This window comes from Struthio camelus, chromosome 2 (assembly GCF_040807025.1).
Source record: "Struthio camelus isolate bStrCam1 chromosome 2, bStrCam1.hap1, whole genome shotgun sequence".
Taxonomy (NCBI): Eukaryota; Metazoa; Chordata; class Aves; order Struthioniformes; family Struthionidae; genus Struthio; species Struthio camelus.
In genome coordinates, this window is record NC_090943.1 from 150,478,072 (window position 1) to 150,490,933 (window position 12,862).

Genomic DNA, 12,862 nt, shown 5'->3' on the forward strand with positions numbered 1-12,862 from the left:
CAGAAGATAAACAAAACTGAATTATTACCAAAAAAAAAGAGAATTATACTTACACAGTTATCTTCTGTTTTGTATTTATATTCCACCTCTTTCATATTTTTCAAATTCACTGTCTTTGCTCTGTAATCAATACACAGAGAAAAAGAATAGGACAAAGTGTTAGTAGCCTTGAACAGAAACAGGAACAGATACACCTCAAAATCATAACATAAACATTTAAAGAGGTAACAAGACAATTCACACATATTTTTGTGCTTATAAAGCTTATTTTGTATGACAAAGATGCAATAAAAACAGTAAAGGGCATACATTACAGAAAAAATATCATTCCACCCAGTTAATGATAGACAGCTACCAAGAAGTAACTTCTCTGCTAATCAGGAAACGTAGTTATAATACATATATATATATAACTTATATAATAGGATATCATATCACAGAATCACAGAATCGTTTAGGTTGGAAGGGACCTCTGGAGATCATCTAGTCCAACCTCCCTGCTCAAGCAGGCTCCTCCAGAGCACATTGCCCAGGATCACATCCAGACGGGTTTTGAATATCTCCAGCGAAGGAGACTCCACCACCTCTCGGGGCAACCTGTTCCAGTGCTCTGTCACCCTCACAGGGAAGAAGTTTTTTCTCAGGTTTAGGTGGAACTTCCTGTGGTCCAGTTTCTGCCCGTTGCCTCTGGTCCTGTTGCTGGGCACCATGGAGAAGAGGCTGGCCTCATCCTCTTGACACTCCCCCTTCAGATACTTGTACACGTTGATGAGATCGCCTCTCAGTCTTCTCTTCTCCAGGCTGAACAGGCCCAGCTCCCTCAGCCTTTCTTCACAGGAGAGGTGCTGCAGTCCCTTCATCATCTCTGTAGCCCTTCGCTGGACTCTCTCCAGGAGTGCCATGTCTCTCTTGTACTGCGGAGCCCAGAACTGGACACAGCACTCCAGATGTGGCTTCACCAGATGTGGCTGAGGAGAGGGGCAGGATCACCTCCCTCCACCTGCTGGCAACACTCTGCCTCATGCACCCCAGGAGACCCTTGGCCTTCTTGGCCACAAGGGCACACTGCTGCCTCACGATCAACTTGTTGTCCACCAGCACTCCCAGGTCCTTCTCCGCAGAGCTACTTTCCAGCAGGTCAACCCCCAGCCTGTACTGCTGCATGGGATTATTCCTGCCTAGGTGCAGCACCTTGCACTTGCCTTTGTGGAACTTCAGGAGGTTCCTCTCCGCCCACCTCTCCAGCCTCTCCAGGTCCCTCTGAAAGGCAGCACAGCCTTCTGGTGTGTCAGCCACTCTCCCCAGTTTAGTATGCTCAGCAAACTTGCTGAGGGTGCACTCTGTGCCTTCCTGCAGGTCATTGATGAATACATTGAACAAGACTGGACCCAGCACTGACCCCTGGGGGACACCGCTAGCCACAGGCCTCCAACTACACTCTGCACCATTCACCACAACCCTCCGAGCTCGGCCATCCAGACAGTTCTCCATCCACCTCACCGTCCACTCGTCTAGCCCACGCTTCCTGAGCTTACCTACAAGGATGTGATGGGGAGACAGTGTCAAAAGCCTTGCTGAAGTCCAGAAAGACAACATCCACCGCTCTCCCCTCATCTCCCCAGCCAGTCATGCCATCAGAGAACGCTATCAGATTGGTCAAGCAGGATTTCTCCTTTGGTGAATCCATGCTGATTACTCCTGATCACCTTCTTGTCTTCCGTATGCTTAGTGAGGACCTCCAGGAGGAGCTGTTCCATCACCTTTCCAGGGATGGAGGTGAGGCTGACAGGCCTGGAGTTTCCTGGCTCCTCCTTCTTGCCCTTGTGGAAGACGGCGGTGACATGGGCTTTCTTCCAGTCCTCAGGCACCTCTCCTGATCTCCAGGACCTTTCCAAGATGATGGAGAGTGGCCTAGTAATAACATCTGCCAGCTCCCTCAGCACTCGTGGGTGCATCCCATCAGGGCCCATGGATTTGTGGATGTTAAGTTTGGACAAAAGATCTCTAACCTGATCCTCCTCCACCAAGGGAGAGTCTTCCTTTCTCCAGACTTCCTCTCTTGTCCCCAGGGTCTGGAATTCCTGAGCACCGGCCTTAGCAGTGAAGACTGAAGCAAAGGCAGCATTCAATAACTCTGCCTTCTCTATATCCTTTTGTCATCAGGGCACCTGCCCCATTCAGCAGCGGGCCCACATTTTCCCTAGTCTTCCTTTTGCTATTGATGTATTTGAAGAAGGCCTTCTTGTTGTCCTTGACATCCCTTGCCAGATTTAATTCCAACTGGGCCTTAGCTTTCCTTGTCGCATCCCTGCACACTCTGACAAGGTCCCTGTATTCCTCCCAAGTGGCCTGTCCCCTTCTCCACATTCTGTACACTTCCTTCTTCTGTTCGAGTTTTGCCAGGAGTTCCTTGCTCATCCATGCAGGTGGATATATATAATAATAATATATTATTATATATATATAAAATATAATATATGATATCTATATAAAATATATGACAAGATATTATATATAATAATATAATATAATATGATATATGATATGATATATATATCATATGATATGTGATAATATATCATTATTTTTACTCATATATGAATAATGTAAATTTCTGGTAAATAAAACGTTAATTTTAAGTTTCATTATTGCTAGACCTCTGGCCAGAGAGATATTCTTTGGTCAAGGTAGCTAATATATAACCAACTACTTCCAAAGTAAAGAGATGTAATTAATATTTTTTACCTGTAATATCAGATTGTAAGAAAGAAAAAAAGATATTGGACAGCTACGGGTCACAAGAACTAAGGATGTTTTGTTTGTAATTAAAATTGATGCATCTCAGTATGGTAACGCAGAATATTGCACTCTAGCTATCAAAGTAGGAGACCACTGGAGAAGTTTAGTCTGTCCTTAGGCTCTCTATACAATAAATAGAGATTTGAAAAGACAGTTGAGAGCAGGATATTCTGCTCTAAATCACCATGTGTGGGAACCCATTTAACTGCAGAACAAGACTATAAAACTAGCTATCATCCAAGCTATGTGCCTAGAGCTAGGCAATGGAAATACTCCCACATACAATGAGGCATCTATTAAATGTCTGTACAAGGGACTATTCGCAGGTGCTGGGGAAGGCTAAATAAGGCTTACAAAAGTCAATTGTTCTCTCCTGTTTGCATATATCCATCTATAGCTTCTGCTGTATTTAACACACTCTGATACATAAAATGTACCACATCTGATACTCTAGTGTATGAGCAGAAGGGCAGTAACAGGCAACTTTGCAACACATCGTCTCAATTACTTTTCTTGCTTTGCTATCTCTCTCTTCTCCAACAGTCATTACTATGAACACTTTTTTCCATTATTGAGTGACTTATTGCATTTTCTCCTACTAAACTCACCTGCACAGTACAATTTTTAAGGACGTTAGTCATTTCATCACCTTTAAATTGCATCAACAATCATGAGCACCCTGATTGGGGACCACAGAAATCACTGGAAAGATTCTTATTTACTCTAATTAGTGCAGATTCAGATTCACATCTCCATTATATCAGACAAAAGAGGATAATGCTGTTTTGTGGCAAATATCCCTTGGCCTCTGCTGTTGTTGAACCGCAGACATCCAGTAACAGCATGCAATAATATGAAAACATACCTTTTCCTTTACTAGCAGAATTTTCCAGAAGTTTAGTTCATTGAGTAGCAGGAGGTTGCTAAAAATGCACTAGCTGATTCAAGCAGAAACCATCTACTACAATCTATAATTGTGGTGCAATTTTAAACTATTTAAACGCTGATTCTGCAAATTAATCTATGAGAATAGAGCCCTGCACAAATTGTCAGTTAACACCGTTAATTTTAACAAGCATTGACTCAATCTATCTATATTGCAGTTAACTCCAGTGGGATTCAATGTTCGTCCAAATAACTGCTCACATGAAGCAAATCATTTGTAGGACAGATGAGCTACGGATTAATTTTGTAGTACGAGATGATCACAGACCTCAAATGAAATTTTCTTTACTCACACACCAAAGTTCTAATATATGATGAAAAAGAGTATAAGCATTTGTGTTAGCTGCAGTTTCTTGATCCTGAATTTCCTAATGCATACATAGCATTCATAATGTACTTTCAGACTGAGAATAGTTGTGCAATTGTTTTTTGTTATGATATTTTAGGAATGAAATTGTCAGCTGGCATCTCCTTTACAATGTACTATCTGGAAGTTTGTAATGGAACTTAATCCCGAAGGCTTCCTGCATTTTTTGAAAGAGAAAACAAGGATCTAACGGAACAAAATTTATATTATTGATCTTACTGTTGATGTTATGCCCTCACTTAATGAGTTATAGAGATGTGTAACTAATAACAGAAAACATATAAGAACCCCATAGAAGGAAATGTTTTAGAAGTCCTTATGCTTCAGTAAATGCACAGGGAATGTTCCCTTTTCAATTATCTTATCCTGTAATTTGCTGCAATTAAAAAGTGAAGTTTCATTGTTAAATTCAGTGTACTGCATATCTACACAGTGTGAAGCAGTATGGCAGAAAGCAGTCATAACCATGCACTACTGGAATATTTGAATAAATTATTTCTCACCTGGGAAAGCGGAAAATCACAATTACTATTGTGCAGACAACTCCATACAACAGTCCCACATTCGCAGCAAAGCATATTGTAAACACATAGGTACTAACCCATATGCTCTTTAAGGGGCAAAACAGAAAGAGATGATTAGTTTCAATTTCTGCAACAGTGTATATTTTACAAGTTAGAAATAAGGTTTTTTAAAATGTAGACAGTTTATCAATAAAAAGAAGTGAATAGTAGCATCTTAGAACCAGCAAGTAAGGAAGATTGAATTAGGGAATAAAATAATGTCTCTCCACTGGAGAAAAAAATATGACAAGAGACTACAAATCCTAATGCTCATGGAAGTTCATTTCAAAGTTACTCAAAAGAGCGTATGTAGCTATGATAGCAATATAATTCAGGACAAACTCAGTCAGTTTGTAAAACCTATATTTGTTTCTCCACATTGCCAAATTATTTCCACTACACATATTTAAAATCCTCCTTTCATTTTACACAGAGAAGTGTCCTAAAGGTCACATACAGAGAGCTCTTCTCCCACTAACTACGGAGGTGAGAGTTATAATTTGCAATGAAGTTAATTATAAGCGGCATTTATCAGCATATAGCAGACTAAACCAACTCAATAACAACTAGCAATTATTGGGAAATCAATTTATTCACATTAAAATGTTGGAATTGCAGAATGCTTCCCCATCTCTCAATAACTGATTGATCAAACTTTTGATTCATTTTAACTGCAATTTAAAATATACAAAGAAGTATATTTCAAACAAAGATTACTTTAAAAAAAGAATTTAATTCATTAAAAAGTCAAAAGATTTTGACATTTCAGAATTTTTCCCTCAATTATTTTCTAAAGAGAAATAATCACTAGTATTTCCATACTACAATGCCAGGTATGGCATAGACATATCCAGATTTTAAAATTAAAATGAGAAAGGTATGAATGACTTGCTTTCCTATGCCAGCCTACTATCAGGAATATTCAGAAAATATTTCTTTCCTTGAGGGAGCCTTAAGCAAAGACTGCCACCTAATCTTTATATATGAAGTGTAAAAGAAGAATGGAAAGTATCTTAACTTTTATGAATATACTGTTCTCCCCAGGTGCCCATTTCAACAATTACAGTGCTTCTTGTTAGTGTTTTCAGAGGAAGGGATCACATTACAATGGCGCAATCAGTGTTAAAATTATCCTTTCTGATCCTTTCAGGTACTTCAGCAAAGCCAGAGACAAGAGGATACTTTCAGCTTAACCACAGGAATTTTGCTCAAGTAGGTTTCAGAACTGTTATTTTATAAATTATAAAAGGTAAGCCATACAGTATTAATTTGTGCTTTCTAGAGGATGGAATGTTATCTACCTCTACTGAGAAATCATTCTTCCTCCTCCTTAAAATTCTAAATTGAGCAAAAGATTTTGCAGTCTTTTCAATGGCATTAGCTAATTAAAGAGGTGGTTGATTCTTTAAAACAATGTTCAATTTCCAGTTATGTATTAAAAATAAGATAAAAAGTAAAATAAGATCTTATACAAATTATTGGGTGTATTTACAAAGAATAGCTGTGCGAACAACAAACACTGAGTTGTGATTCATCAGTTGTGATTAATCAGTAAAAAATTAAACCTAAGATTTATAAATTCAGTATATATTTGTAACATTGCTTACTGCACATAAAAATGCTAACAGAAGTACTGAAATTCAGACTGGACCATTTAGCCCATTCTGTGAAGGCGGAACCCTTGACAAAGCCTAAGACCAAGCTAGCTGCTTCTACTGCAAATGTGAGCCTCGTTATCAGCTTGTTCTTAATAGCACATCTAACTAAATCATGGCTGCAAGACCTGTAAAATTCTTCTCAGTCTCAGAAGGAAAAAAAAAAAAAAAGGGATGGAAAAACCAATACGAAGTCTATATAGGAAGAATCAAAGCCAAAAAAATTTTTAAATATCACCGAGTACTGAGAAAGCTAGCTGAGTGTCCCTTTAGCAGCCTAGTATCTTGCATTTTTATTGTAACCAGAGACAGCTATTGTTGTAGAGGATGAGCCAAAATAATCATATTCTCATCTGTCAGTCACCCCTTCTGTGATTATTATTGGCTTTGAGTCAATACCTTATTGGACGGGGTAGCGTCAACTTGTAGAAAGAAGTTACGTTGATTTGTTAGACATTTTTTTTAATTCATGGGTTGTCATAAGGTTCAATAAAGAAGTCATAAAAACATCAAAGGCTTCTTTGGCAACTTACTTCAAGATGGATATTACATATGCCAAGGCAGATAGATAGAATTTAACCACTGCATTCTTCAAGTCTTTGCAATAATGTATTATAGGTACATGTTATTCCCCAAAATTAAAACAAAATCCAGCTTCAAAGTAAGCTCGTACTGAATTAATTAAAAAAAAATCTAAAGAGAGAAAAGTAGCAAGTAGGAGTTGAACCTTGCATATACCAGAAGGGATTAGAAGCATTTGAAGCATGGAGGTATTGTGACTGTGCACATATTGTAGCTGTCTCCAAAACTCTGTTTCTATACTACTTTCAAACCAGATTATAAACCTCGCTTTCCACTGCAAGCTGAGTTGATGATCAGCTATTGACTGCATGTGTAAGACTCATTTTACCTCATATTAGCTATCTACAGCACAGATGTCTACAGATGAGTGAGCTGTCTACATTCCTACCACAGTCAATGGAGATTTGGTTATCAGATCCAGGGGAGTTTAGGATGCTGTTCCTTTCACTGTACCTGATTATGCATGTATCTACTTTAGTAAGAGATGAATCATACCCTAAGTTCTACTGACTATACTGACCAGCTCTCTGCTGTCTATTAAGTGAGGCTGTGATGACTTGCTCAGGTACAGAAGCCCATGCTGTAGTCACCAGTACGTAGCCAGAAGAATGCTATCAAAGCCCTGTTCATTCAGAGCGTGCCTTAGCAGAGGAGATGCTGGAGTCTAGACGGATGCTGTGACCCACAGGAGGCTGTGGAGCACACACCTGCTCTGCAGGTGCTCTGCTCTGCTTCTGCAGACAACGGATGGATGCATGCATACATCCTCAAGGTAACCTGCACTGAAACTCACGATCTAAGTGCTAAAGTGGAAAATCATCACTACAGTCATACAATAGAGACTGCATAATAGTAGAGTTATAGAGTAGTTCTTTAACATAATTTTTTACAAGCATTCCATACACAAGGGGTGAGAGGTTACTTGTTTGCACAGACTGCCCAGGACACAGGTGAACTGACGTTAGTGTTATTCTTTAAAGAGAATTTATATGGCAATCACAGTCTCAAAGGATTAAGCATTTGTAAACCGCTTCTCCCCCCTTAAACAGCTGTAGCAAAAGTAATTCAAGGCAGTGTATCCACTAACAAAGGAGGGATAGAAAATCCCTGAGATTAGAAGCATTCACGTAAAACTATTATCATAGAAAAGCTGACTTGTTTCTCTGTGGTGACTTGTGTGTCAAATCCCTCAGAGCTCGGTCATGAATCAGGGCCCCTGGTCATGAATACCTGAACAAACCTGAAAGACTAGAAAATGATTCCTCTTGAGCATATGATGCTAAAATTTGATGTTCTAAAAAAACATGAAATTGCACCACTAAGTTCAAATTTTCTGTAGAAGAACATCCCAGGGCCTCCTATTCCAAATATTTTCAGCACAGCTTAGATTTTCATATTTGGACTGTTTTAAACGGCGATAGAGAGCGCATGCCTAGCCTGACACTCAGCCCCATGCTTGGAAACGGGAGCTCATATAATACCTTTCTCAATACTCAAAACACATTTTTTCTCCTGTCCCTCTGTGTGTTCTGATATTGCATTGATCAGTGTGATAAGAACAGAAAGAATGATGAAGAAAAATTACACAGGCAACTACCTGTACCATTTTCTTCATTCCCTCACCACAGGGTTGTGGCTCAGCGTTTCAGAACTTCATATTGGCTAAATCTCGGAGGATCCTTGTCAAAAGTAAGCTCCTCCTTTTCAAATACATTTTCATTGCTGACAATGTCATTCATTACATCCTTTATATATTAACATATATTTACACACTTTTAAATTCATACATCCATAGCTACCCCTCACATCAGGACATCATACAGGGAACATCTATTTTTAACACAAATTATTACCATTCTTTCTGATTTACAACTCGGCTATGCAACTCAGCTGTCTCAGGTCTGATCACTTCCTGGCAAAGTCATTTGTACAATTTCTAACATTTTTTTGTCTTCAAATATAGAAGTATTTCTCTGTTGAATATCTAAATCACATAATTATTTAAAACTAATGAGAATAATGCTTATTTTATTGTCATTTTTCACGTACAATATCACCTTCTAAAATGCTTTTCCCTTCTCTTTGGTCATTTTCAAATCCAGCTGTTAACAGCAAAAAGAATACTTTATTTAGCAGTCCATCATCAGGTACTAGTCTTTGCCTAGTTTGAATGGCTGAGCAAGTATTTTATATTATTTTTATATTTATATATGTGTGTAATTAATTTTGTCATTTATTTTATGATTTAATTTATGTTTTCATGTTTATGTATTCTATCTACATTTTATATTATTTATATTTATATTTGAATGGAACTAAGCAAGGATTTTGCAAATCGTTAAAGCCATTCTAGATGGTATAGGGACTGACAGAAAACCTTAAGTGAAGGAAGAGACCTTTAAGTTCATATGAATGCTGTGAATGACAGGTAAGGACTCTTTGGAATAACTCTTTTCCTCTTGCAAAAAAGGAATCAAATGTGATTTGAGATGTGGCATGTAAAACAGGATGTTCCTGAGAATTTATAAAAAATAAGGTGAAAGAAAACCAAAATAAACATATATAATAATATTTAGCTGATAACATTTGGTATTAGCAACCTAGCTCTGTCAGCCGAGCTGCTGCTTTAAATTCAGCTGCTCCTAAACATTACATTTGCAAGAAAAAGCAAACCATGTTTCAAATAGAGAGATTTGAGCTGCACCTTTTACATTTAAAAAGAAGTAGGTTTTATAAACACTAATTGACTAATAAATATTACTCATGCTGTTTGTGTTCAATAAGAATCTTAAAGAAGTGGTAAGGAACAAGGTAAGAATTTGGTTTAAACTATAATATTCTGTTTCCATGCACTACCATTTGCCAGACATATGAGCATCGCAAACCTGACTTCTGTGTTACATGATGCACACCCCGCAAAGAATTAGTTCCAGAAAGGACAGCTGCTAATTATTTCCAAATGACTTATTAGAATTCCTGTCTTCAAAACATTTTGGACAACCTAGGTGATGGAACTGATTTATTTTCAACATTCTGTCCATTGCTGGGGTGAATCTTTTCAATCCAAAATCAACACCAGTGCAGTTACTCAATCACTAGGCTTCATGGGGCTCCGTCATTGCTATGTAGCCATGTAAGATCAACATTTCAGTTTATAGACTTATTTTAGATTATGCTACTTGGAGCAAGATGATTTACCCTGTCAGGCTAAGGACTGATGGTACAACTACCTAAAGATAAATGATTGCTTCAGATATGTTCAGTCAAAAAGATAAACCTAGCCAAGTCTTCCTCTATATAACTTCTCTTCAAAATAACGACAGATGTCAGAGGTGTAATAACTAACTATTCACCCATCCTTTACTGCCAAAACCACAAAAGCAAAAAATCAGGCTAGTCTGTCTTTGAGGACTCATCAAATCTAGTGAGCTTCCAGAATATGCTGTTAGAAAATTTAGGTAGCTATTATCTCAGTGCACTGCTAGAGAAGCTATAGCTCTCCCTCCCATAACTATCAACTGTCTTCAGTCCACTCTTATTATTTTTCCATACCATTCACTGTTTAGGTCACTGGCAACCTGTGTCAAGCAGAAGACCAAATATAATGCAAATGGCACAAATCAGCTCCTGAATTTTGCTGCTGGAGGAACATAATATTTCAGAAAAGATAGAGCCTTTCTTCCGGATGCCACCAAAAAATAACTCTACTCTTCTGTCACAGAATGTGAAAAATCTGGCATAGCTAAACTTTATTGTGTTTACTCAACTGTGCCTTCAATATTGAAACATAGTACTCTATAAAATATTTTATTCAGTCTAGACTTACCATTACAGCTGTAGAATACTGAATCACTGAAGAATTTGACAGAATCTGAAAACTGCTATCTCTCACCACAGAACAGAAAGATATAGCCAAGCTACCTTCCTGAACATGTGTTAACTGAAATGTGCATAAACAGAAGTTCCCAAATTTTTAAAGGATGTCAGTACCACTATACGTAAGCTAGAAAGTGACTGGAGCTCTGGTTCCACTATTTGGCCAATATATTCAAAAGCCCTCTCAGAAGAGAAAACTAGGAGTGTTCCTAAACACGATGCAATCAAACTGAATCTAACCGGCAGTAAGAAACGACCATATTGTGGAGTGTGTCCACTCCAAATGTCTCTTTAATATTTTCTAGGAATTCTGTGCAAGTGTTTGTTGCACTGTTCAGACTTTGCACTAAACCATATTTTCATATTATATCTCTTTCCTCCTACTTGCTCTCTTTCCGCCCTATTTCACCTCTCATACCGTGGAATATTTCATTATGAATATCTCTTTTGCTTGCAAAAACCGAAAGAGTTCAGGCAATTTACCTACAGCACCTTAGGGCCTGTATCATTTCCAGATCTGGTTGTTGAGTACAAGCACTCCATACACAAAAAGAACAAAGATATCAGGACCTCTGATAATCCTATAACAGCCAAAGTGCATTAACCAGCTAGAATAGGGCTGTATAGACATACAGAATTAGATACACATCTGTTCAGATTAACTTGATCTGTCTGTACATGCAACTTTAATATTAAAGTTAGGCTTCATCCTTAATCATTTGTCAGAGCTCCATTCCTCTACTTTATATAAAGATAATTAGCATTTCAGGTACTATTATTTTGAGACATAAAATAAGCTGATAGTACATACACAAAAAGTTAACAGTCGTGGCTTGTGCTTATCTCTTCTTGGAGCACAGAACTATTAAAGTTTGCTTAGTAAGTAGCAAGCTTTGTTAAAGCTTCTCAGGAAAACCTCCTAAGGTTAAGTTTCACTTACCCAGTCTATTTTATCCACATTCCAATATTTTTTTAAGTCACGGAACTGCATCAGCATCCCCTTCAAGCCCACAACAATAATGCTTGCTAAAACACACTGTGAAGAAATTTTTAAAAAGTTCATTACAGGATTAGTAGGGAAAACAGAGGTTCTTTCTCCAACTCAGTAGTCAATATAATTTAGTTATAGAAAACCGGAGTTAGTGCTTCAAGTATGGGTCAGCTACTGGTGTCCTTGTGACACAAACACAGAAGTATCAAATCTAATTTTTCCTTCTTGAAGAATCATGAGCAAAGGACAGAAACTTCAGGACGTCCTGGCTCTCTCTACACGCCATCAGATCAACAACATTCTAGCATAGTCCTGGGGACTCCAAAGCACAGCAGCTCTGGATTTCTGTAGTCAAGAATTTTAATTCCCTTTCATTGTCCCTTACAAAAGGCTTCTAGAGCAAAGAATTCATGAAGTTTAAGGTAGACTTCAGATAATTTATAGCTTTCCAAATAGGAAAGGGGGAGGAGAGGGACAAAAAAAATCATCTGGATCCATGAGAAGATAGAGTACAGAAGGATGCACTCACAATGCATAGGTAGGAAAGGCAGAAAAAACATACTGGGAAATAATTAAAATATCAAGAAAGCAACATATGAAAAGAGTTTTTAAAAAAGTAAAAAAGAATATGCCTGTAAGAAAACATTTGAAACTTAAATATAATCCACACACAAATGGAGGGAGGAAAGCAGTATAGTAAAAAAAAAAAAAAAAAAAAAAAGTGTTCTGTCCTCATATGACATTATTTAAACAGTAGCACAAAGTAAATTTAAAATACTTTTGAGCTAAAATTTCATATGCAAACATGGTGAAGTTCCGGATAATTTTGTAGTTGTATTTTGCATCTTTGACAAATCTTTGGTTAAAATTAACCATTAATTTGTAATACCAAGAGTTAAATATAGCTTATATGGTACCACATCAGCTTGTTTTACCCAGTCTTAATATAAAGGGTTTATTCCATGAGAGAGGCATAAGAATACTTCATAATTTTTCAGGAAATTAAGCTTAGATCACTGTCTACAATCATATGTCAAATGTATTTGAAAAGCAAAATCCTACATTATATTCATAACTGAATTAA

At 37.6% G+C, this 12,862-nt stretch overlaps 1 protein-coding gene across 3 annotated transcripts in view; it reads right to left on the bottom strand.

Annotated features, from left to right (window-relative positions):
- The window catches only part of SLC26A7 (solute carrier family 26 member 7), a 103,367-nt gene that overhangs the window by 15,332 nt on the left and 75,173 nt on the right, over positions 1-12,862 (bottom strand). For all 3 annotated transcript variants that reach the window (XM_068933061.1, XM_009676031.2, XM_068933062.1), the window contains exons 11-13: positions 11,728-11,823; positions 4,615-4,721; positions 54-120 (exon numbers count right to left, since the gene is read on the bottom strand). In XM_068933061.1, coding sequence (XP_068789162.1) covers positions 54-120; positions 4,615-4,721; positions 11,728-11,823 — 270 coding nt within the window. The remainder of the gene's footprint in view (positions 1-53; positions 121-4,614; positions 4,722-11,727; positions 11,824-12,862) is intronic.